Consider the following 27,386-nt stretch of genomic DNA (forward strand, 5'->3'; position numbering starts at 1 on the left):
ATGTGTGGCACAGTGAGACAAGAATAACTCGATTGACAGGCTAAACCATGTTATTTTCAAAATTTTATGCATTTTATGTATAAAATAGAAACATTGCAAATCGGGTAGCAATCACAATTTTGGAGAGAAAAATCGTAATTTGGTTGTTTCCTAAAATGGTGGAACCCGACTTTAAACGCATCCTAGATGAAGGGTGCCAGACTTCAGAAAAGGAACCAGGATGTGCTACGAGCCTTAAAGATTCTGCTGAAAACAAAATTCAACATACCTGAAGAGGGGGCGGCTCCTGCGGCAGACACAACGCCTGCTCTGACTGACAGGTTGTAGCAGCAGGAATGAGGTAATAAAAAGGTGGCCACACTTGTCTAATCCACTCTACCCGAGACTATCCCATTCAAAATAAATACGTGGTACAGTACGCAAAGTCAGACTTACTTTGTGTACAAACTCTTCCATCTTTTCCATGGCGTGGTGCGCCTGAAGTGGCAAGGTCAGGACCTCTCCCACGTCGTCACCCTCCTCCTCCTCGTCCGCCAGCATGGCCGCTCCCTTTAAAAGCGAGGATTAGTGAGGCCTGACACGCATTCTGTGGTGGGGGGGTGTTATTTCAAAGTCCTACCTCTAGATGCATGCCTTTGGAAGCGGACTGCTGAACCCCTCCCTCCTCCAGCAGCGGCCCCAGCTCCATGAGCTCCACATCCGGGACCTGACAGTCCTCTGAGATCCGGCAGTCTGCATCACTTGCAGACCCGTTTCGGCCTGACATAAGGAGACTGCCTGATGACCCGCTCACTGTCCCGGTATTCTGCTTGGAAGGCTTCACTTCAATTTCCTCCTGTACAACCAACAGAAATATTTTGTATTCAGTCACGTGACTTTTGAACAGAAGTGAACCAAGTGATGGGCCACCAGACCAGGATGGCTAGGGCCTAGATCTTACCATTAAAAACAGATAAAAACCAAATGGAATAGATCCCTATACTTTACCGAAATAAGATTTGTTGAGTGTAATCAAGGATTATCTGTCGGTCGCGTTCCCAGACGTATGGAACTATTGAGCTCCAGACATCATTCTACATGACAAAACCGATGAAAACTTGGAAAAGCATGGAGGTCTACAACTTCTTTGTGTGTGGCTGGATCAAGGACATTGGTATCAAGACTCTCCCGGAAAACTATGCATCGTTTTTGCCCGGGTGAGGTTGCATTTCATGTTTTAACTTGGTGCCTTGCGAGGACGCGTCCTTGTAAACAAACCGCGAGTAGCACTCGATAGTTTTCATTCACTGTTTTTTTGCACTGTTGTGTAGCAAAAAGGCGTTTTAAGAACTCCGAAACAAGATAAACTACAAATACTGCCAAGGTAATACAAAACCCAAAAGCAGTGAAGTTGGTACGTTGTGTAAATGGTAAATAAAAACAGAATACAATGATTTGCAAATCCTTTTCAACTTATATTCAATTGCATAGACTGCAAAGACAAGATACTTAATTTTCCAAATGAGAAACGTCATTTTCTTTTGCAAATAATCATTAACTTAGAATTTAATGGCAGCAACACATTTCAAAAAAAGTTGTCACAGGGGCATTTTTACCACTGTGTTACATGGCCTTTCCTTTTAACAACACTCAGTAAACGTTTGGGAACTGAGGAGACACATTTTTGAAGTGGAATTCTTTCCCATTCTTGCTTGATGTACAGCTTAAGTTGTTCAACAGTCCGGGGTCTCCGTTGTGGTATTTTAGGCTTCATATTGCGCCACACATTTTCAATGGGAGACAGGTCTGGACTACAGGCAGGTCAGTCTAGTACCCGCACTCTTTTACTATGAAGCCACGCTGCTGTAACACGTGGCTTGGCATTGTCTTGCTGAAATAAGCAGGGGCGTCCATGAAAAGACATTGCTTGGAAGGCAACATATGTTGCTCCAAAACCTGTATATACCTTTCAGTATTAATGGTGCCTTCACAGATGCGTAAGTTACCCATGTCTTGGGCACTAATACACCCCCATACCATCATAGATGCTGGCTTTTCAACTTTGCGGATGGTCCTTTTCCTCTTTGGTCCGGAGGACACAACGTCCACAGTTTCCAAATACAATTTGAAATGTGGACTCGTCAGACCACAGAACATTTTTCCGCTTTGCATAGTAGAGTTTTAACTTGCACTTACAGATGTAGCGACAAACTGTAGTTACTGACAGTGGTTTTCTGATGTGTTCCTGAGCCCATGTGGTGATATCCTTTATACGCCGACGTCGGTTTTTGATGCAGGGATCGAAGGTTACGAGCATTCAATGTTGGTTTTCAGCCTTGCCACTTACGTGCAGTGATTTCTCCAGATTCTCTGAACTTTTTGATGATATTACGGACCGTAGATGGTGAAATCCCTAAATTCCTTGCAATAGCTCGTTGAGAAAAGTTGTTCTTAAACTGTTCGACAATTTGCTCAGGCATTGGTTGCCAAAGTAGTGACCCTCGCCCCATCCTTGTTTGTGAATGACTGAGCATTTCATGGAAGCTGCTTTCATACCCAATCATGGCACCCACCTGTTCCCAATTAGCCTGTTCACCTGTGGGATGTTCCAAATAAGTGTTTGATGAGCATTCCTCAACTTTCTCAGTCTTTTTTGCCACCTGTGCCAGCTTTTTTGAAAGATGTTGCAGGAATCACATTCCAAATGAGCTAATATTTGCAAAAAATAAAGTTGACCAGTGTGAACAATAAATATCTTGTCTTTGCAGTCTATCCTATTGAACATAGGTTGAAAAAGATTTGCAAATCATTGTATTCTGTTTTTATTTACCATTTACACAACGTGCCAACTTCACTGGTTTTGGGTTTTGTACTTCAATGGTGTAAACCAGGTAAATTCATGTAAAGTTGTATCATTGTCGATATTAGTTACAAACTATCGTGAGACTTGGTACTGGTCAATTCTGGACAGCTAGCTGTGGCGAGACTTCAAGCTAGATTGTCACTGAAGGCATCAAAACTATGAATGAACACATGAAGAGTTATGTACTTAACAAAAAAAGGTGAAATAACAGAAGATATGTTTAATATTCTAGTTTCTTCAAAATAGCCACCCTTTGCTCTGATAACTGCTTTGCACACTCTTGGCATTCTCTCTGAGAGTTTTAAGCACACCTGTGAAGTGAAAACCATTTCAGGTGACTACCACTTGAAGCTCATGGAGAGAATGCCAAGAGTGTGCAAAGCAGTAATCAGAGCAAAGGGTGGCTATTTTGAAGAAACTAGAATATAAAGCATGTTCTCAGTTATTTCACTTTTATTTTTGTTAAGTACATAACTCCACATGTGTTCATTCATAGTTTTGATGTGACAATCTACAATGTAAATAGTCATGAAAATAAAGAAAACGCATTGAATGAGAAGGTGTGTCCAAACCTTTGGCCTGTACTGTATACAGTTGCGGTATTTATCTTTCATATTTGTTTTACATCCTGCAGCGTTTCAGGTGTGTCAAACTCGTTTTCATAGAGAGCCGCTTGGAACAGTGAATAAATCTGAAGATCCTGCAAAAGGCTTGTTTATTCCAGCATTTAGATTTACAATGTGTAACTAATATGACACAGGATTTAATAACATCAATTGATCATTTATTTATACAGCCCTTAATCACAAGTGTATCAAACATGCAACTCATGATATTTCAAGCCTTATTTTGATATCATCTTGATAATTATGATACAGTTGATGAAAACCTCTCACTGAAAATCTCGGAAAATGTTGGTTTTTCAAAATCTGTAAGCCATAAACATCAAAACAACAAATAAAGTTGATGTACTGTATTTAATTTAGCATGTAATGACTTTATATCACATATTAGTTTCACATTTAGAATTTGATTTGCTGAAGCGAATGGATTTTTGCACGATATTCACATTTTTTTTAGTTTCACCTGTAAATTCATATAAATGTATAACCGCCTCATAATATTATTACACCATTTCCTATGCTGTTATTATATTTTTTACGAACAAATTGATGGATCATTTCCTTTGAAATCTTAATTCAAGTTGCCAAGCAGATATTTGATAACAAAAAAAACTGTCTTGTTGCATGTTTACGAGTTTGCCTTCCAGAAGATAAGTATTGATCCAACATCGTTTTAAAAGGAAATCAATCGATACTATAAAGAGGTTTTAAGTGTTGTATCAAATAAGTCAGTGCCTATAAAGAGGTTTTAAGTGATGTACCAAATAAGTCAGTGCCTATAAAGAGGTTTTAAGTGTTGTACCAAATAGGTATGTTCCTATAAAGAGGTTTTAAGTGTTGTACCAAATAAGTCAGTGCCTATAAGAGGTTTTAAGTGTTGTACCAAATAAAACCTATTTATAGGCACTGACTTAAGTGTTGTACCAAATAAGTCAGTGCCTATAAATGGGTTATACTTGTATAGCGCTTTTCTACCTTCAAGGTACTCAAAGCGGTTTGACAGTATTTCCACATTCACCCATTCACACACACATTCACACACTGATGGCGGGAGCTGCCATGCAAGGCGCTAACCAGCTGCCATCAGGAGCAAGGGTGAAGTGTCTTGCCCAAGGACACAACGGACATGACTAGGATGGTAGAAGGTGGGGATTGAACCCCAGTAACCAGCAACACTCCGATTGCTGACACAGCCACTCTACCAACTTCACCACGCCGTCCCCATAAGAGATTTTAAGTGTTGTACCAAATAAGTCAGTGCCTAAAAAGACAGTTTAAGTGTTGTACCAAATAAGTCTGTGCCTATAAGAGGTTTTAAGTGTTTTACCAAATAAGTCACTGCCTGTAAGAGATTTTAAGTGTTGTACCAAATAAGTCAGTGCCTATAAGACGTTTTAAGTGTTGTACCAAATAAGTCAGTGCCTATAAGACGTTTTAAGTGTTGTACCAAATAAGTCAGTGCTTATAAGAGTTTTAAGTGTTGTACCTAATAAGTCAGTGCCTATAAGAGATTTTAAGTGTTGTACCAAATAAGTCAATGCCTATAAAATATTTTAAGTGTTGTACCAAATAAGTCAGTGCCTATAAGAGATTTTTAGTGTTGTACCAAATAAGTCAATGCCTACAAATAGGTTTTAAATGTTGTACCAAATAAGTCAGTGCCTATAAGAGGTTTTAAGTGTTGTACCAAATACGTCAGTGCCTATAAGAGATTTTAAGTGTTGTACCAAATAAGTCAGTGCCTATAATAGGTTTTAAGTGTTGTACCAAATAAGTCAGTGCCTACAAATAGGTTTTAAATGTTGTACCAAATAAGTCAGTGCCTATAATAGGTTTTAAGTGTTGTACCAAATAAGTCAGTGCCTACAAATAGGTTTTAAATTTTGTACCTAATAAGTCAGTGCCTATAGATTTTAAGTGTTGTACCAAATAAGTCAGTGCCTATAATAGGTTTTAAGTGTTGTACCAAATAAGTCAATGCCTATAAAATATTTTAAGTGTTGTACCAAATAATTCAGTGCCTACAAATAGGTTTTAAATGCTGTACCAAATAAGTCAGTGCCTATAGGAGGTTTTAAGTGTTGTACCAAATACGTCAGTGCCTATAAGAGGTTTTAAGTGTTGTACCAAATAAGTCAGTGCCTATAAGAGGTTTTAAGTGTTGTACCAAATAAGTCAGTGCCTATAAGAGGTTTTAAGTGTTGTACCAAATACGTCAGTGCCTATAAGAGGTTTTAAGTGTTGTACCAAATAAGTCAGTGCCTATAAAGAGGTTTTAAGTATTGTACCTACTAATAAGTCAGCGCTTATAAGAGGTTTTAAGTGTTGTACCAAATAAGTCTGTGCCTCTAAAGAGGTTTTAAGTGTTGTACCAAATAAGTCAGTGCCTATAAGAGATTTTAAGTGTTGTACCAAATAAGTCAGTGCCTATAAAGAGGTTTTAAGTGTTGTACCAAATAAGTCAGTGCTTATTAGAGATTTTAAGCGTTGTACCAAATAAGTCAGTGCCTATATGAGATTTTAAGTGTTGTACCAAATAAGTCAGTGCCTATAAGAGATTTTAAGTGTTGTACCAAATAAGTCAGTGCCTATAAAGAGGTTTTAAGTGTTGTACCAAATAAGTCAGTGCCTATATGAGATTTTAAGTGTTGTACCAAATAAGTCAGTGCCTATAAGAGATTTTAAGTGTTGTACCAAATAAGTCAGTGCCTATAAAGAGGTTTTAAGTGTTGTACCAAATAAGTCAGTGCCTATATGAGATTTTAAGTGTTGTACCAAATAAGTCAGATAGATAGATAGATAGATAGATAGATAGTACTTTATTGATTCCTTCAGGAGAGTTCCCTCAGGAAAATTAATCAGTGCCTATAAAGAGGTTTAAAGTGTTGTACTGAAGAAAACATTGGATTTAAGAACGGCAGACTTTATATGAAGTTAAACACTTTTAATGATAAGGACATTAAACGTTTTTCAAGACTGTCTGCCCGTCTGTGTTACCATCAAAACAAGAACGGCGGATGACTACGGGGGCTGAGAAAGGTCACAACAAACGCAAACGCCACAAGACATTATCATAAATTACAACACAACAACTTTCAGCTACAGCACCACTGTAGGGCTGCAACTAACGATTAATTTGATAATCGATTAATCTGTCGATTATTACTTCGATTAATCGATTAATAATCGGATAAAAGAGACAAACTACATTTCTATCCTTTCCAGTATTTTATTGAAAAAAAACAGCATACTGGCACCATACTTATTTTGATTATTGTTTCTCAGCTGTTTGTACATGTTGCAATTTATAAATAAAGGTTTATTTAAAAAAATAAATAAAATAATATTTTAAAAAATTAAATAAAAAATTGCCTCTGTAATTTGTAATCATAGCATAGATCCAACGAATCAATGACTAAATTAATCGCCAACTATTTTTATAATCAATTTTAATCGATTAGTTGTTGCAGCCCTACACCACTGCAAAAGCCACAACAAACACAAACGCCACAGCACAATAATATAAAGCCACGACACAACTCTCAGCCACAAAGGATGTGACGGACACAACGGAAGTGACAGCGGAACAAGTTACGGCGACGGACCAACTTCCTGAACATAGATAATAACTATTATTTAAAAGTTAAAGAAGTTATTTATGACTGAAATAGTGGTCACACTTCACCTACTTTTCCAACTTTTTCATTACACCATTTCCAAGCTGGAAATTCAACAAAACTTGTCCGCTTTCCGTCTCTGTATTGTCGTGTTTTGGTGTATTGTTGTTGTGTTGTAGATTTATGTTATTGTGTTGTGGAGGTCGCATTTGTCATGACTTTTCTATTTTCTATTATGCTTGTACTAAGTATTTATTTATTTTGTATTATTTACAGTGTATGCCAAAAAACAACAGTATAAGTGGCAGGTAAACCTATTGTTAATTCAACCCGAAGAGGTGTTGCTTGCACTTTATTTTTTTTATATTAATATTGTATTATTTTATGTTGAAAAAAAAAAGCAGAAGTGGCAGGTAAATCCACTGTTAACATGTTGTACACTCTACTTTTATGGGAAATGTCTTGAATATTGAAAATATTTCCCCCGGTTAAATCAAGCTAAAGTGTTTTATTCAAATAAGACGTGAAGTGAATTATATTTATATAGCGCTTTTCTCTAGTGACTCAAAGCGCTTTGCATAGTGAAACCCAATATCTAAGTTACATTTAAACCAGTGTGGGTGGCACTGGGAGCAGGTGGGTAAAGTGTCTTGCCCAAGGACACAACGGCAGTGACTAGGATGGTGGAAGTGGGGATCGAACCTGGAACCCTCAAGTTGCTGGCACGGCCACTCTACCAACCGAGCTATACCGCTGTGAATGCATAATTCTTTTATACATAATTCCCTTACAAGAAATAACAGTAATACAGGAAACTTCACCTGCAGTGTCCAATATTTATTTTACACTCACACTGCTTGATATTTTTTGCTAAAGTTACTGAATCTTTTCAGATCGTATCGTTCTAAATATATATATATATTATATATATATATATATATACATTATATTATATAATATAATATAATATATATATATATATATATATATATATATATATATATATATATATATATATATATATAAAATGAATGGATAGATATATACTGTATATATAGATCTATCCATCCATTTTCTACCGCTTGTCCCTTTTGGGGTCACGGGGTGTGCTATATATATATATATATATATATATATATATCATCCCTGAATTTTATTGGCAATCACAAATTTTGAATCAAATCGAATCATTGTTAAAACGAATTGTTACACCTTGAGTTTGAGTTGAGTTGAGTTTGGAACATGCAAGCATACAACATGATACATCACAATTTCCAGTTTCACTTTTCAACATGTTTGAAAAGGAGTAGGAATAAGCATTATTATTACCCTTATTTAATCCCTTTTCTTTTACATAACAGTTGCTAAAACTTTTGTTCACTTCCTGTTCTCAATTTATTCACAATATACTCCATAAGTAAACACAATAAAAATAAATAAATAAATAAATAATACTCGGTGAGGTAAGTTACATTTCATATGGTGAGATGAGTAAGATTATTTTGAAAAAATGAACGGATGGATGGATGAAATAGATTCAGAATGTTTATCATGGTTCTTCTTCTTTGTACTTTGTAAACACTTTAAGTTTGAAGAGTTTCTTGAAGTGGATCATATTAGTACATTGTTTGATTGCTTTGCTTAATCCATTCCATAATTTAATTCCACATACTGATATACTGAAGGTCTTAAGTGTTGTACGTGCATACACATGTTTAAAATTACATTTTTCTCTAAGATTATATTTCTCCTCTTTTATTGAGAAGAATTGTTGTATATTCTTGGGTAGCAGATTATAGTTTGCTTTGTGTATAATTTTAGCTGTTTGCAAATTCACTATTTCGTGGAATTTCAGTATCTTTGATTCAACAAATAGTTTGTATGTTCTCTATATCCAACATTAGGTATTATTCTAACTGATCTTTTTTGTAACACCGTTAATGAATGAGGTGTACTTTTGAAGTTATTTCCCCATATTTCTACACAATAACTCAGATATGGTAACACTAGCGTGCAGTAGAGAATATGAAGTGATTTTTGGTCTAGAAAATGTTTTGCTTTATTCATTATTGACGTGTTTCTTGCTACTTTGTTGTATATTTTTTACATGAGATTTCCAGTTCAATTTATCATCAATCATTACACCTAGAAATGTGGTTTCATTTACTCTTTCAATTTCTATTCCGTCTATTTGTATTTGTCTTTGACTTTCTCTTCTACTGTTACTAAATAGCATTATTTTAGTTTTACTGAGATTCAAAGATAGTTTGACAAAAACAGACTATCTTTTTAATTTGTTCATTTCTTCTGTTATTATAGGTATTATCTTCTGTGTGTTCTCTCCTGAACAAAACGCTGTTGTATCATCCGCAAATAATACTAACTTTAAATCTTTTGTAACTTTACAAATGTCATTTATATAGAGATTGAATAATTTTGGTCCTAGTATTGATCCCTGAGGTACACCACAGGATATATTTAGCGTTGTAGATGTGTGTTCGCCTAGCTTCACGTATTGTTTCCTGTTCGTTAAACACCTTTGATTGTCATGAAGAAAAGTATAAATTAAAATGATTTGTTCGTTCCATTCTGATACATGCAGAAATGCAAATATGACACTAATAACCTGGCTAGTAAAAGATTATTTAGTGGAGGAAAAAGAACCTTCCTGTTTTTTTTTTCTTTCTTTTTTTTTCAAACAGACCATTGCCACACCACGCTCATCTTTTCCCTTTCTGTTCCCTATTTGGATGCAGGGAAACAACAGGTAGGAACTAAAGTACAGGACTGTGGAAATAAAATATAACACATGTCCAATGATATTTAGATAATAATTACAGCATAAAATGAATTAATTTACATGCTTCAATAAGAATAACAGACCAAATAAATGTTACACAGACCACGTCATTTCCTGGCAGTAAACCTGTAAGAAAATGTCGAAATGTTCATACTTTGCACTATTTTGTTAATTTGTAAAGCATTTCTTACATTTTCCCTATTTTTACACCTTCATTTAAAGGCCTACTGAAACCCACTACTACCGACCACGCAGTCTGATAGTTTATACATCAATGATGAAATCTTAACATTGCAACACATGCCAATACGGCCGGGTTAGATTAGTAAAGTGCAATTTTAAATTTCCCGCGAAATATCCTGCTGAAAACATCTCGGTATGATGACGTTTGCGCGTGACGTCACGGATTGTAGCGGACATTTTGGGACACCATTGTGGCCAGCTATTAAGTAGTCTGTTTTCATCGCAAAATTCCACAGTATTCTGGACATCTGTGTTGGTGAATCTTTTGCAATTTGTTTAATGAACAATGGAGATAGCAAAGATGAAAGCTGTAGGTGGGAAGCGGTGTATTAGCGGCCGGCTGCAGCAACACAAACACGTAGCAGCTACGTCGTAGCCGGTGTTTCATTGTTTACATTCCCGAACGATGACAGTCAAGCTTTACCGTTGGCCTGTGGAGAACTGAGAGAACAGAGACTCTTACCAGGAGGACTTTGAGTTGGATACGCATGCTTGTGGAGATGGGACATTAGAGACTCTTACCAGGAGGACTTTGAGTTGGATACGCGGTACCGTGAGTACGCAGCTGCGGCTTCCAAACATTTGATCGCTTGCCTGTACGTGCGTGCCGCTATGTGCATGTCACGTACATAACTTTGGGGAAATATATGTGCTGTATGAACTTTGCGGAGGTGAACGGTACTTTGGGCTGTGGGATTGAGTGTGTTTGATTTGTATTGGCGGGTTATATGGACGGGAGGGGGGAGGTGTTTGTTATGCGGTATTAATTTGTGGCATATTAAATATAAGCCTGGTTGTGTTGTGGCTAATAGAGTATATACATATGTCTTGTGTTTATTTACTGTTTTAGTCATTCCCAGCTGAATATCAGGTCCCACCCGCCTCTCACAGCATCTTCCCTATCTGAATCGCTTCCACTGCCCTCTAGTCCTTCACTCTCACTTTCCTCATCCCCAAATCTTTCATCCTCGCTCAAATTAATGGGGAAATCTTTGCTTTCTCGGTCCAAATCGCTCTCGCTGCTTGTGGCCATGATTGTAAACAATGTGCAGATGTGAGGAGCTCCACAACCTGTGACGTCACGCTACTTCCGGTACAGGCAAGGCTTTTTTTATCAGCGACAAAGCAAAAGTTGCAAACTTTATCGTCGATGTTCTCTACTAAATCCTTTCAGCAAAAATATGGCAATATCGCGAAATTATCAAGTATGACACATAGAATGGATCTGCTATCCCCGTTTAAATAAGAAAATCTCATTTCAGTAGGCCTTTAAAGAGGTTATTGTTAATTTTTTGTGATTTTAGAATTGTGTTGTTTTCCATGCTTGTGTTAACATTTCCTGCCTCGATAGCTGAGGGATTATAATCAGAGGAAGGTGGCATTCAAAGACAAATGTTAACATTTAATATATTTTCCCCCGGTCCATATTCTCCATAGGTCGTACGAAATATCAGTAATTATCGATATCGACCAATTAGGGTTGTACGGTATACCGGAACTAGTATAGTATCGCGGTACTAGTGAATAATGAATCCAAAACGGTACTATACTCTGTTTGAAAAGTACCGGTTCCCGGGCATGACGGCTCATCGTCATGTCGTGACATTACTGGTTTTAGGAGCATGTTCAGCAGCGTGCACACACACGGAGTACTTACAAGCAGACACAGTGTGTAGACAGAAAAGGGAGAATGGACGCATTTTGGTGTAAAAAGTAAAGATAAAGGTGAAGTTATAACACTGAAACACCCTCAGGAAGAGGTGCTTTAAGACATGGCTAGCTAGCTAGCAGCTAACATCCATCCGCAGTTGGCAGTGTTTTAGCTACTTCTAAATCACTAATCCTGGCCTCCATGGCGACAAATAAAGTACGTTTCTTACTTTATCAATATCACTGGAGGACGTGGAATAGCTAAACATGCTTCACTACACACCGTAGGAGGATACAATAGCTCACTGCTAACAAAAGCTAGCGCGCCTGAATGTAAACTAATGGATCTACACCTGACATCCACTGTAATGATACCAAGTACAATAGCGTATCTAGTCGATACGACTATGATTACATCACAAAATCTTTTTTCCTATTTTTAAAATTCATATTATGTTAATAAAGTCAAGAAATATGTCCCTGGACACATGAGGACTTTGAATATGACCAATGTATGATCCTGTAACTACTTAGTATCGGATCGATACCTAAATTTGTAGTATCATCCAAAACAAATTTAAAGTATCAAAAAAGAGAAGAATAAGTGATTATTACATTTTAACAGAAGTGTAGATAGAACATGTTGAAACAGAAAATAAGCAGATAATTTTGACAAAAATAATAGAATATAAATAACACAATATGTTACTGCAAACGTCAGCAGACTAATTAGGGAACTTTGTTTGTTTACTTACTACCAAAAGACAAGTTGTCTAGTATGTTCACTATTTTATTTAAGGACTAAATTACAATAATAAACATATGTTTAATGTACCCTAACATTTTTTTGTTAAAATAAAGCCAATAATGAAATATTTTTGTGGTCCCCTTTATTTAGAAAAGTATCGAAAGGTATCAAAGTACATTTTGGTGGTACCGGTACCAAAATATTGGTATAGGCACACACCCACGACCAATATAAAAAACGTATATAGTGTTCAGGGGACCGTCTCGTGAGGCGTTCAGGGGACCGTCACGTGAGGCGTTCAGGGGACCGTCCCGTGAGACGTTCCGGGGACCGTCCCGTGAGACGTTCCGGGGACCGTCCCGTGAGACGTTCCGGGGACCGTCCCGTGAGGCGTTCCGGGGACCGTCCCGTGAGGCGTTCAGGGGACCGTCCAGTGAGGCGTTCAGGGGACCGTCCGTTGAGGCGTTCAGGGGACCGTCCGTTGAGGCGTTCTGGGGACCGTCCAGTGAGACGTTCAGGGGACCGTCCAGTGAGACGTTCAGGGGACCGTCCAGTGAGACGTTCAGGGGACCGTCCAGTGAGACGTTCAGGGGACCGTCCAGTGAGACGTTCAGGGCACCGTCCAGTGAGACGTCCAGGGGACCATCCAGTGAGACGTTCAGGGTACTGTCTAGTGAGACGTTCAGGGGACCAAAAACAGTTGGTTGATTTTCCCGAAATTGATGAAGGGAAATGTTTGGCCGTGAATCCGCCTGGCGATGTTAATACTTCCGTTACAAGGGACAGTGTGTGGTCTTAGTGAAGATGTTTCCAACAACTGTCGAACGAGCCGGCTGAATAAAGACGAGGAACACATCCCAGATGACAATCTAACAAAAACGTTTCAGCGGTGAGCAGTTTAGCCAAGCCCGGCAGAGCGGATGTGACTTCGCAGAGCGTCAGACGGAAAGCACAATGCCCACAACAACCACCCACACGGGCTTAAATGCATCCCCCAACGCGCTTTAGTTGCAATCTGGGTCGAAAGAGCGAGGAAGTCTCATCACAGATCGTCTATGCTAACGTTACCTCCGAGCTAGCGCTGAGCTGGCAAGCGGGCGACACCGTTTGGGCAAATAACTGGCAAACGGCGAGACGAGCGAAGACTACGAGTCGCTTCTACAGCTTCTCACACAGTTATGGAAGAAAAATTCGGAACATTGACTCCGTTCTACCGACACAACTTACCTGACAAGGTAGTCTTCTAACCAGGAAGGTGAATTATTCATCGAAAAACAAAACACAATCCGTTCCGGAAGTTGTAATTGCTTCCGTGAACTTCATCCCGTGCTTTCAAAATAAAAGCACGTCTTCCGATCTCATTTTTGGTTCACAAAAATAGTATTTATAAAGCAAGCACAATTTATGTTTTTATTTGTGTTGTACAAAATATGAGTTGTGGGTATTTTTAGTCATGTTGCACATGACTGGTGGAAAAAAGGGAAAGTCTGTCATTGGACACTTTGGAGCAATTACAATCTTAATATTTACCATCCATCCACCCACTACCGCTTATTCCCTTCGGACACAATTGTTTTTTATTTATTTTGGGAATCATGTTGCACGTAATTGCTTAAAAACTAAATCTCTTAAAATGTCTCTCTACAAACACTTTGAACCAATTAAAATATTCTCTTTTAATAACGGTTTAATAGGTAAACAATTATTTATAACACAGGGGTTCTTAACTTTGTTGACCACAGGGCCCAACCTTTCTACTACAGAGTTATATTAACACTGAATAAATCATCTTACTCTTGATTTGAATCATATTCAAAAACTATATCTAACCTACTTAGTTTAAAAATGATATTTAAAAGCATGTTTTAATCGAAAATATTATGTATTTAACACATAAACCTTAGGCTTAGGTCAGGCTGATTGGGAAAATAAGTACTAATCAAATATACTGCATAAAAAGGCACTCGTAAATAAGTTATTTTTTGCAAAAATTAATAATTTTGAATAATTTGCAACTCTTTGAGGGACTTGTATCTGATTTAAAAAAAAATACACAGCCTGAAATATCATTTTTTAATTGCAAGTAGTCAGTTTTCTTGTGCATTTTCCCACACAAACACAGTAAATGCTCTCTCCTTTCACGTGAACACACATCGAAACTTAATGTTTGCAAATTAAAAGTGCAGGTGTTGAATAATAAATTCTCCCTGCTATCAGTTTTTTTTGTCCTTTTTAAAGACTGAGTCTGCAGGTTATGTTTATTCTGTGCAGTTTGAAGCGTTGTTGTTCGCAACATAAGGGAATATTTAGAAACATATCTTTTGTCATACACATTATCAATCAGTATGTCACACATGTTGGTGATACAAGTCGTAAAGGCAAACTTTCAAAATAAAACCAAGCAATATGCAAAAGTCTTTATTCCACAGGTAAAAAATGTCATGATATTACAACAGCTGCTCTATTTTCAACCTAAAATCCTTAAATTACAAAAAAGACAGTAAAAACGCACATAAGGAAGGATGATTGTGTCCTTTCACGTGCTCACTATTTATCTTCACCCATTTCAAGTCCCACTTGAGTCGATCTGATAGTCACAAGTCACAATAAATTAACAGATAAATAAAACGACGAGTGGCGATCACGTCTATTTTGATTTGTGTGACGGACATTTGTCAGCGTTCTGGTGTTTGCTGCTGACCAAAGTTTGGCCTGTTGTGATGTGAACTCTCACAAGTCGGATGTACGCAGCTGCCAAGTCTTTTCTGGTGTACCGTGTGTTAGCATAGCACAGTTTTTTAAAAAACTTTTTAAGTACATTGGTATACATACAAGTATTGGCACTGAGGCATGTACACATTGCATTACTGGAATCAGCAGTCCATCCAGCAAACATGAAAATATTCCAATTATTGTTTCATCTGACATCACATGGACAAAGATAAGACCTTCTGGAGGAAAGTTCTGTGGTCAGATGAAACAAAAATTTAGCTGTTTGGCCACAATACCCAGCAATATGTTTGGAGGAGAAAAGGTGAGTCCTTTAATCCCAGAAACACCATTCCTACCGTCAAGCATGGTGGTGGTAGTATTATGCGCTGGGCCTGTTTTGCTGCCAATGGAACTGGTGCTTTACAGAGAGTAAATGGGACAATGAAAAAGGAGGATTACCTCCAAATTCTTCAGGACAACCTAAAATCATCAGGCCGGAGGTTGGGTTTTGGGCGCAGTTGGGTGTTCCAACAGGACAATGACCCCAAACACACGTCAAAAGTGGTAAAGGAATGGCTAAATCAGGCTAGAATGAAGGTTTTAGAACGGCCTTCCCAAAGTCTTGACTTAAACGTGTGGACAATGCTGAAGAAACAAGTCCATGTCAGAAAACCAACAAATTTAGCTGAACTGCACCAATTTTGTCAAAAGGAGTGGTCAACAATTCAAGCAGAAGCTTGCCAGAAGCTTGTGGATGGCTACCAAAAGCGCCTTATTGCAGTGAAACTTGCCAAGGGACATGTAAGCAAATATTAACATTGCTGTATGTATACTTTTGACCCGGCAGATTTGCTCACATTTTCAGTAGACCCATAATAAATTTATAAAAGAACCAAACTTCATGAATGTTTTTTGTGACCAACAAGTATGTGCTCCAATCACTCTATCACAAAAAAATAAGAGTTGTAGAAAGTATTGGAAACTCAAGACAGCCATGACATTATGTTCTTTACAAGTGTATGTAAACTTTTGACCACGACTGAACATGACATGATTTTATAGTGGCAGACATGTTTCATACTAGTCAACATGGCTAACTGCAGGTCTCAGGTCAGCGAAATGCAAACCATTTTCAGTTCATGTGATGTTTGTGACCCGTAAAACAAGAAAATCCTACCAGTCTTACCGTCTTTTCCGGACTATAAGCCGCTACTTTTTTCCATACGCTTTGCACCGTGCGGCTTACAAAACGATGCGGCTAATTTATGGGTTTTTCTTGGCCAACGACCATAAACGACGACGTCTCTGCGCTGCTGACTTGACTACATTTAAGATGACCCCTGCTGGCCCCACTATGGACTGGACTCTCACGTTAGTAACTAGATCCACTCCCCATCCATTGCACTGGTCGCCCAGGGGGGGTCCCCACATCTACGGTCCCTTCCGAGGTTTCTCAATGTGCCCATTGGGTTGAGTCTTTTTCTTGCCCTGATGTGGGCTCTGAGCCGAGGATGTCGTTGTGGCTTTTACAGCCCTTTGAGACACTTGTGATTAAGGGCTATATAAATAAACTTTGATTGATTGATGATAATGTTAATAATGTAATAATTTTGTGTTCAACAAATAGTTTTTAACACCGAAAAAGGTGTTACTGTTTGCGCTATGGCGAAGTCTTGGGGACGAGTTCACTCATTGCAGGTGTCCATAGCGTTTTTACTTGTAAAGATTCTTCATTCATCACCCCAAGCGGCATTTGTAAGTTTAACAATATAACTGAAACAATTCTTACTCACTAAAGCGTCCCATGTGTGATGTCTGTAGGAGTGTTTTCATGGATATTTGGATGTGCTATCGTAATGACATGTTTTTACAATAGTGGCGGACATTTTTCATACAACTCAACATTGCTAACTGCAGGTCTCAGGTCAGGGAAATGCAAACCATTTTCAGTTATTTTTTTCCTGTGATGTTTGTGACCCGTTACACAAGAAAACCCAACCAGTCTTACCGTCTTTTCCGGACTATAAGCCGCTACCTTTTTCCATACGCTTTGAACCCTGCGGCTTACAAAACGACGCGGCTAATTTAGGTTTTTTTCTTGTCCGACGGCCATCATGTTTTGTATTCAACAAATAGTTTTTAACACCGACAAAGGTGTTACTGTTTGTGCTATGACGACGTCTTTGGGATGAGTTCGCTCACTGCAGGTGTCCATAGCGTTTCTACTCGTAAAGATTCTTCATTCATCACTCCAAGCGGCATTTGTAAGTTTTACAATATAACTAAAACAATTCTTACTTACTAACGCGTCCCATGTGTGATGTCTGTAGGAGTGTTTTCATGGGTATTTGTATGTGCTATCATAATGACATGTTTTTATAATAGTGGCGGACATTTTTCATACAAGTCGACATTGTTAACTGCAGATCTCAGGTCAGAGGCAGCGAGATGCAAACCATTTTCAGTTCATTTTTCTGTGATGTTTGTGACCCGTAACAAAAAAAAATCAGATCAGTGTTACGTCTTTTCCGGACTATAAGCCACTGCTTTTTTTCCCATACGCTTTGAATCCTGCGGCTTACAAAACAACGCGGCTGACTTATGGATTTTTCTTGGCCAACGACCATCATGTTTTATATTCAACAAATAGATTTTAACACCGACAAAGGAGTAACTGTTTGTGCTATTTTAATTTCCCTTTGGGATTAATAAAGTATTTCTGATTCTGATTCTGATAGCAACGTCTTAGGGACGAGTTTGCTGACTGCAGGTGTACATAGCGTTTCTACTCATAAAGATTCTTCATTCATCAGCATTTGTAAGTTTTACAATATAACTAAAACAATTCTTACTTACTAGACCGTCCCATGTGTAATGTCTGTAGGAGCGTTTTCATTTGTACGTTCTACCGTAATGTAATGAAGCCAGTGTCGTTAGCCTTAGCTTATGTGCTAACCCGTTTACGAGTGTCTGTGTTAGTATTATTAACTTACAATGGCATTGTTTTGTATTGTTTCAGTTTCACAAATTCCTCAGTAAATTCACCAAAACGTCAACGTGGAGTTATTGAGTCTGTTTAGCTGATTGGAGAGCTAGCTTCCGCAGCTAGTGGGTCCATGTAGATGACGTCTGTTTTGTTTGATCAGCCGTTTTACTGCTGTGTCACAGACACCGTTTGGAAACAATTAAGGTATGTAAATAAACATTTACAGAATATTTCTGAGTAAATAACTAATTTCACAACGTATATATCTGCGACTTATAGTCCGGTGCGGCTAATATATGGAACATTTTATTTTCAAAACATTTAGTGGGTGCGGCTCTAAATATCGGTGCGCTCTATAGTCCCGAAAATACGCTACTATGGGCTACCTTTTCTGGACAATTTAGAAGTTATTGAGTCTGTTTAGCTGATTGGGGAGCAAGCTTGCGCAGCTAGTGGGTCCATGACGATGACTTATGTTTTGTTTGATCATCCGTTTTACTGCCGTTTGGAAACAATTAAGGTGTGTAAATAAACATTTACAAAACGTCTGTGGCTTTTAGTCCTGTGTAAAAATATTTATTTATTTAAAAATGTGCGCATTATAGCCCCGAAAATGTTGTGTTTTCCCCCACAGACGTGAGTTGTGCTTATTCAACTCTTCAGTTGATTAGTTTCCTCAAGGTCACGAGAAATCTGCCAATATTTCTTCTGGCCTTGACTTCCAAAGTGATTTGTTGGCAGGTAATCCAGTCGGATCCTGGGAGGATTCCAGGTTTCACACTTGGCTCACATAGTGAGTGTTGTGGTCCACCAGCCAGGGCCCTTGAGAGTCGTCGGCAGACATCTGAAGATCTCTTCTTTGGATGACCTGCTGACATACAAAGATTAATTTTGGCACCATGACTAGGGAAGGTTGTTTGGATTGTGTCATATAAGTGAACGCTGAGCTATGAAATCAAAGTATTTTAAAAGGTCATTGATTTGAATTACGCACATTGTCCACAAGATGGCAGCAAATGTGTGGCATTCAAAGATGGCCTAGTATTCAAGATTAATTTTTGAACCATGACTAAGGAAGGTTGTTTGGATTGTGTCATATAAGTGAACGCTGAGCTATGAAATCAAAGTACTTTCAATAATTGGGGATCCTTTGAAAAGTGACAATACAGAAGACATGGTGGGTGAAGGTCTACCTACCTGCTCGTGGTACCTCGGATTCTGGTTCCGGGGCAACTCCCGAGCCGGCGTGTTTTTCACCCTGACTGCTCCCTGCCTGTCAAGCGACCTTGACCTGGGTCCTTTGAGCTGACTGCGCCGGTGCCAGGACTTCAGCTGCTCGCTGACCACCTGCCGCGGGGGATCCCACTGTGGCGAGTGTCCGCCGTCAGGAGCCAAACGCCACTGTGCTCTCTGCGGGGCCGCGGGGGCCTCTTGGTAGCGGTACTCGTAGCCGTCGGGCAGACCGGGAGCCCGCCGGGTGCGGTAGGTCCAAGGCGTGTCCACATACGGAGGGTAGACCACGTCCTCGTTGTGGTAGACCTGGTGGCCCCGGAGCCTGGGACTGTGGTAGAACCCTGCATGGTAGTGTCTGGGTGCAGTGGGGGAGCTGGTGTAGGACGCAAACGAGTGCTCGGAGTTGCTGTCCTCGGACCAAGCGTCGTTTACACGACTAAACAGGAGGGGAGGAGCGTCCGCCGTGGTTGTGTTGTCGTCGAGCAGTCGCCGCCTGGGACCTCTGGTGCGACCACGCTCCTTTTCCACCAGGAGTGGGGACTCATTGGACATCCTGCGCACATTCACACCAGGATGCACAAACAAGATTCAGATCATTCCCACACGCCACAGAGTCTACACCTCAACCCCATTGAGGAGATTTTGGAACTTTCCGGAGAAGACTTTGCACAAAGGTTGGAACAGTAAAAAATAAGTAATCAGTACAAGATCCTGGCAAAAAACTGAGCGCAACTCTGGACTAGGGTTGTACGTATACCGGTACTAGTATAGTATCACGGTAATAATGAGTCAAAAATGGTACTATACTCTGTTTGAAAAGAACCGGTTCGGCATAATTTTTTTTTACAGGCATGACGGCGCGTCATGACATTGCTTGTTTTACGAGCAGAGGAGCATGTTCGGCAGGGCACACACACACAGAGTACTTACAAGCAGACACAGTGTGTAGACCATGGGTGTCAAACTCTGGCCCGCAGGCCAAAATTGGCCCGCCGTGTAATTTCACTTGGCCCTTTAGGCGATATCAAATTAACACTAGAGCTGGCCCGCCGATTATATACAGCGGCGGTGCCGCGGTTACACCGCATTCACCGCTAATTCTCATACTTGTCAACCCTCCCGGGAGACTCCCAAATTTCAGTGCCCCTCCCGAAAATCGTCACACTAACTCTTCCGGGACACTACAAGGTGTGTGTGTGTGGGGGAGAGGGGGGTGGGGGTGGGGTGGGGGGGTGGGGGGGTGTAGTTTGTAGCGTCACGGAAGAGTTAGTGCTGCAGAGGGTTCTGGGTATTTGTTCTGTTGTGTTTATGTTGTGTTACGGTGCGGATGTTCTCCCGAAATGTGTTTGTCATTCTTGTTTGGTGTGGATTCACAGTGTGGCGTATATTTCTAACAGTGTTAAAGTTGTTTATACGACACCCTCAGTGTAACCTGTATCGCTGTTGATCAAGTATGTATTGCATTCACGTGTGTGTGCGTACAGAAGCCGCACATATCTTGTGACTGGGCCGGCACATTGTTAGAATGGATGAAAAGCGGACGTGACAACAACTCGTAGAGGACGTTAAAGGAAATGCCTTTAAGGTACGCCCCCAAGATTGTGGTCCGGGTGGACTACGAGATATAATGACTGATGAACACCTTCGTTGGATAATGAAGTTTGCCTCAGCTCAAAGCCTGAGCCCCGACATTAATGAACTAGCATCCAAGAAAAGATGGCAGGTATCTGGCTTGGGCACATCAGATTAGATCGGTGTGTTGCAAACTGAGCAGTTTAAAGTCCTGAATGGTTGGTTTATTCATTGTTATTTTATTTTCAAATTTATTAGCCTGTGGAAAAAGTTAATGTTGATATTTACCTCAGAAGGCTGCAAATAGAAAAGAGCCATTCAATTTTTATTTAAAGTACCAATGATTGTCACACGCACACTAGGTGTGGTGGAATTTGGCATTGATATTTTTTAATCATTATTATTATTATTTGAAACTCGATTTTGCACGTCACTATAAAGTTATATAAGCCTTGCTTGTTCAATATTCAATGCAAAACTTGTTTGGGTCCCTATTAAAAGGTTAATTTGTTCAACCTTGGCCCGCGGCTTTGTTCAGTTTTAAATTTTGGCCCACTCTGTATTTGAGTTTGACACCACTGGTGTAGACAGAAAAGGGAGAATGGATGCATTTTGGTCTAAAAATTAAAGATAAAGGTGAAGTTATAACACTGAAACACCCTCAGGAAAAGGTGCTTTAAGACATGGCTAGCTAGCTAGCAGCTAACATCTGCAGTGTTGTAGCTACTTCTAAATCACTAATCCTGGTCTCCATGGTGACAAATAAAGTATGCTTCTTACAAGTAACATTATCACTGGAAGACGAGGAATAGCTAAACATGCTTCACTACACACCGTAGGAGGATACAACAGCTCACCGGCGTCACAATGTAAACAAAGGCCATGGGTGGATCTACACCTGACATCCACTGTAATAATACCAAGTACAAGAGCATATCTAGTCGATACTACTATGATTACATCGATATTTCACAACATCTTTTTTCGTTTAAAAAAAAATCATATTATGTTTATAAAGTCAGGAAATACGCCCCTGGACACATGAGGACTTTGAATATGACCAATGTATGATCCTGTAACTACTTGGTATCAGATCCATACCTAAATTTGTGGTATCATCCAATACTAATGTAAAGTATCAAACAAGAGAAGAATAAGTGATTATTACATTTTAACAGAAGTGTAGATAGAACATGTTGAAACAGAAAATAACCAGATATTAACAGTAAATGAACAAGTGGATTAATAATACATTTTTACAGTTTGTCCCTCATAACGTTGACAAAATAATAGAATATAAATGACACAATATGTTACTGCATACGTCAGCAGACTATTTAGGAGTCTTTGTTTGTTTACTTACTACTAAAAGACAAGTTGTCTAGTATGTTCACTTTGTTAAAATAAAGCCAATAATGACATTTTTTTGTGGTCCCCTCTAATTTAGAAAAGTATCGTAAAGTATCGAAAAACATAAAAATACATTTTGGTACCGGTACCAAAATATTGGTATCGAAACAACCCTACTCTGGACATACACACCTTAAATCAGTGGTGTCCAAACTACGGCCCGCGAGACATCGTGAGCTCAACAAAGCATCGCATCAGGAGTGGTTTCAAATTAATCTTGACTACTAGGCCATCTTTGAACGCTACACATTTGCTGCCATCTTGTGGACAATGCGAGTAACTCAGCTCAATGACACACGGTCTCACATAACACAACCTGCTCACTCCAAAAAAATCTAAATTACACATTTAAATCCATTACAAAACATTATGGGAAAAATGTAAAACTCTCCACACTTAACCACTATATTACCAATATATGAATTATATATCCAATTATATTAATTATATAACCATTATACGAATTATATATCCATTATATTAATTATATAACCATTATACTACTTATATAACCATTATATTAATTATATAACCAATACATTAATTATATAACCATTATATTACCAATATATGAATTATATATCTAATTATATTAATTATATAACCATTATATTAATTATAATCATTATACTAATTACATATCCATTATATTAATTATATAACCATTATATTAATTATATAACCAATACATTAATTATATAACCAATATATTAATTAAATAGCCATTATATTAATTACTTACCCAATATCTTAATTATATATCCATTGTATTAATTATATAACCAATATATTAATTAAATAACCATTATATTAATTAAATAACCATTACATTAATTATATAACCAATACATTAATTATATATCCATTGTATTAATTATACAACCCAAATATTAATTAAATATCCATTATATTAATTACATAACCAATATATTATTTATACATCATTGTATTAATTATATAACCAATATATTAATTATAGATCCATTGTATTAATTATACAACCAATATATTAAGTATATGTTCAAACCAATATACTAATTATATATCCAATTATATTAATTATATAACCATCATATTAATTACATATCTATTATATTTGGAGATGTCCGATAATATCGGCCGATAAATGCTTTAAAATGTAATATCGGACATTATCGGTATCGTTTTTGTAATTATCGGTATCGTTTTTATTTTTATTTTATTTATTTATTTTTTATTAAATCAACATAAAAAACACAAAATACACTTACAATTAGTGCACCAACCCCAAAAACCTCCCTCCCCCATTCACACTCATTCACACAAAAGGGTTGTTTCTTTCTGTTATTAATATTCTGGTTCCTACATTATATATCAATACAGTCCGCAAGGGATACAGTCCGTAAGCACACATGATTGTGCGTGCTGCTGGTTCACTAATAGTACTAACCTTTAACAGTTAATTTTACTCATTTTCATTAATTACTAGTTTCTATGTAACTGTTTTTATATTGTTTTACTTTCTTTTTTATTCAAGAATTTTTTTGAAATTTATTTATCTTATTTTATTTTATTTCAAAAAAGGACCTTATCTTCACCATTCCTGGTTGTCCAAATTAGGCATAATAATGTGTTAATTCCACGACTGTATTTATCGGTATCGGTTGATATCGGTATCGGTAATTAAGAGTTGGACAATATCAAAATCTCGGATATCGGCAAAATAGCCATTATCGGACATCCCTAATTATATTAATTAAATATCCATTATATTAATTATATAACCAATATATTCATTAAATATCCATTATATGAATTATATAACCAATATATTAATTATATATCCATTGTATTAATTATATAACCAATACATTAATTAAATATCCATTATATTAATTATATAACCATTATATTAAATATATATATATATATATATATATATATATATATATATATATATATATATATATATATATATATATATATATATATATATATATATATATATATATATATATATATATATATATATATATATTAATTATATAACTAAAACGACCGTACATTTAAAGTTTATATTGTAACCAAACATTTCCCCAAAATATTTAGTTTCTACAAACATTAGTTTTTGTTCATTTATTGTGTTTTGTTTACTTTTTCAATTAATGCTGAAGATTCAGTTTTGTATTGGTTTCAATGCGGTAGAAGATATTTACCAATTTTCTTTTCCCTTAGACATTTCTATCTTTTTTTTTTTTACCTCTGCATGTAAACTTTGGACATTATCTGGAATACAAACACATGACTGTTGAACATATTAGAGTCAACTGAACAGTACTTGTCAATGTAGCCTGTTTATTATTTCTAGTAAATACAAATCTTCACATTACTTGTAAAATATTAATACATTATTTCTTAGTATCTATATAAACATATTGGAACTGCATTTTTGTACACCAGTAATATTAACGACCGAAACAGGGCCACAATCAAAATCTTCTTTAGGGCCACAAAAAGCCCAGACTTTGCAGAAGCTTGTGGAAACAAAGAGTGTTTTGTAAACAAAGCTACAGGCTAACAAACAAGAAAAATACTATTTTTTTTAGGTTTATATTCCGTACACAACTTGTAAAGTAAGCCTATCAGGCATGTGATTTGAACTTAACAAAAAAGACTGAATAAGTACTGAAAATAAGCCAGAAATAACAAATATCTTGCAGTCATGTTGGTTACGTTTCAAAATTATTCAACTATTCAATGTCAAAATATAAACCAGGGGTCCCCAAACTTTTTGACCGAGGGGCCGCATTGGGTTAAAAAAATGTGGCCGGGCAATATATACATGTATGTATGTATATATCAGGGCTGCAACCAACAATTAATTTGATAATCGATTAATCTGTCGATTATTACTTCGATTAATCGATTAATAATCGGATAAAAGAGACAAACTACATTTCTATCCTATCCAGTATTTTATTGAAAAGAAACCAGCATACTGGCACCATACTTATTTTGATTACTGTTTCTCAGCTGTTTGTAAATGTTGCAGTTTATAAATAAAGGTTTATTTAAAAAAAAAAAAAAAAAAATTAAAAAAACAACAAAAAAACCTCTGCGCATGCGCATAGATCCAACGAATCGATGACTGAATTAATCGGCAACTATTTTAATAATCGATTTTAATCGATTAGTTGTTGCAGCCTTAGTATATATATATATATTACATATATATATATATATATATATATATATATATATATATACACACACAGTAAATATATATATATATATATATATATATATATATATATATATATATATATATATATATATACACATACATACACACATATTACATATATATATATATTACATATATACATACATATACAGTATATACACATATACATACACATACACACATATATACATAAATATATATATAAACATAAATACATACATATACATAAATACCGTAATTTCCGGACTATAAGCCGCTACTTTTTCCCCTCGTTCTGGTCCCTGCGGCTTATACAAGGGTGCGGCTTATTTACGGCCTGTTCTTCTCCGACACCGACGAAGAGGATTTCGGTGGTTTTAGTACGCAGGAGGAAGACGATGACACAATGATTAAAGACTGACTTTTCATATACCGGTAGGCTGGTTATTTTGATAACGTACAGGCGAGCACTTTGTATTACTTTGCAGCGTTGTATTATTTGTACTCTGCACGAATGCTGTTCGCCATGTCAAAGATGTGAAAGTTTGATTGAATGATTGAAAGATTTATTGTTAATAAATGGGACGCTTTGCGTTCCCACACAGTCATCTCTGTCCCGATAATCCCCTCCGTGGTAGCAGGAACCCCTATATACTACGCTAATTACACATCAAAACCCTGCGGCTTATAGTCGGGTGCGGCTTATATATGGAGCAATCTGTATTTTCCCCTAAATTTAGCTGGTGCGGCTTATAGTCAGGTGCGGCTTATAGTCCGGAAATTACGGTACATATACAGTATATACATAAATACATACATACATATATATACATAAATACATACATACATATATATATACATATACATACACATATTCATACACATATATATATATATACATACACATATATACTAGGGGTGTAACGGTACACAAAGATTTCGGTTCGGTACGTACCTCGGTTTAGAGGTCACTGTTCGGTTCATTTTCGGTACAGTAAAAAAACATCAAAATATACATTTTTTGGTTATTTATTTACCAAATTTGTAAACATACATATACACACAGGGTCCATTGCCAGGGTTCATGTGGTCAACATATATAAAATAAAAACTAAATAAGATAAGGCTCAGAATGGTTTCTTAACAAAACTTTTCTACATATAAAGTGCTTTTTTTGATTGATTGATTGAGACTTTTATTAGTAGATTGCACAGTACAGTACATATTCCGTACAATTGACCACTAAATGGTAACACCCAAATAAGTTTTTCAACTTGTTTAAGTCGGGGTCCACGATAATCAAGAGCTGGACGAAGTGGTTGGGGAGAGGGAAGTCTGGGCTTCCCTGCTTAGTCTGCTGCCCCCGCGACCCGACCTCGGATAAGCGGAAGAAGATGGATGGATGGAAGTTGTTGCTCAGATTAAATAAAATGACAAATCTTTTCTTCTACATACAAAAAGTGCAACATTAAACAGTTTCAAGTCAACTTAGCCTCAGATTAACTTTTCTTCCCCCCCCCCAGCCTTGCTAACTTGGCAGTACGATGTGGGAGCTGTTTGCTTGTCTTTATCTTTGTTGAAGCGAGGTTCACTTGGGGGTGGTGCCGCTTCAAATGGGTTAGCATGTTTGACGTGTTGCCAGAAGCATGCCTTACCGCTGCTGAACAATGTCGGCAAGCCTACGTCCTCCGCACCGCGCAGCCGAAGTGTTTCCAAACGGGAGATCTTAACGAGGCAGGAGGGTCTTC

General features: G+C 37.4%; 2 protein-coding genes across 9 annotated transcripts in view; both read right to left on the reverse strand.

The window, feature by feature from the left end:
* Positions 1 to 13,877, reverse strand: part of LOC133660728 (adiponectin receptor protein 1-like) — a 37,838-nt gene extending 23,961 nt beyond the window's left edge. The window contains exons 1-3 of one of the 2 annotated variants that reach the window (XM_062064312.1): positions 13,751 to 13,877; positions 620 to 835; positions 436 to 549 (exon numbers count right to left, since the gene is read on the reverse strand). In XM_062064312.1, coding sequence (XP_061920296.1) covers positions 436 to 549; positions 620 to 766 — 261 coding nt within the window. In that variant the 5' untranslated portion in view covers positions 767 to 835; positions 13,751 to 13,877. Of the gene's footprint in view, positions 1 to 435; positions 550 to 619; positions 836 to 13,750 lie in introns of those variants that run through there. The other variant, XM_062064318.1, reaches the window with a different exon arrangement.
* Positions 13,878 to 14,925: 1,048 nt separating this feature from the next.
* Positions 14,926 to 27,386, reverse strand: part of LOC133660751 (innate immunity activator protein-like) — a 90,538-nt gene continuing 78,077 nt past the window's right edge. For 6 of the 7 annotated variants that reach the window (XM_062064364.1, XM_062064375.1, XM_062064334.1 and 3 more), the window contains 2 exons: positions 19,419 to 20,007; positions 14,926 to 19,092 (listed from right to left, as the gene is read on the reverse strand). In XM_062064364.1, coding sequence (XP_061920348.1) covers positions 18,997 to 19,092; positions 19,419 to 20,007 — 685 coding nt within the window. In that variant the 3' untranslated portion in view covers positions 14,926 to 18,996. The remainder of the gene's footprint in view (positions 19,093 to 19,418; positions 20,008 to 27,386) is intronic. The other variant, XM_062064367.1, reaches the window with a different exon arrangement.

This window comes from Entelurus aequoreus, linkage group LG01, assembly GCF_033978785.1.
Source record: "Entelurus aequoreus isolate RoL-2023_Sb linkage group LG01, RoL_Eaeq_v1.1, whole genome shotgun sequence".
Lineage (NCBI taxonomy): Eukaryota > Metazoa > Chordata > Actinopteri > Syngnathiformes > Syngnathidae > Entelurus > Entelurus aequoreus.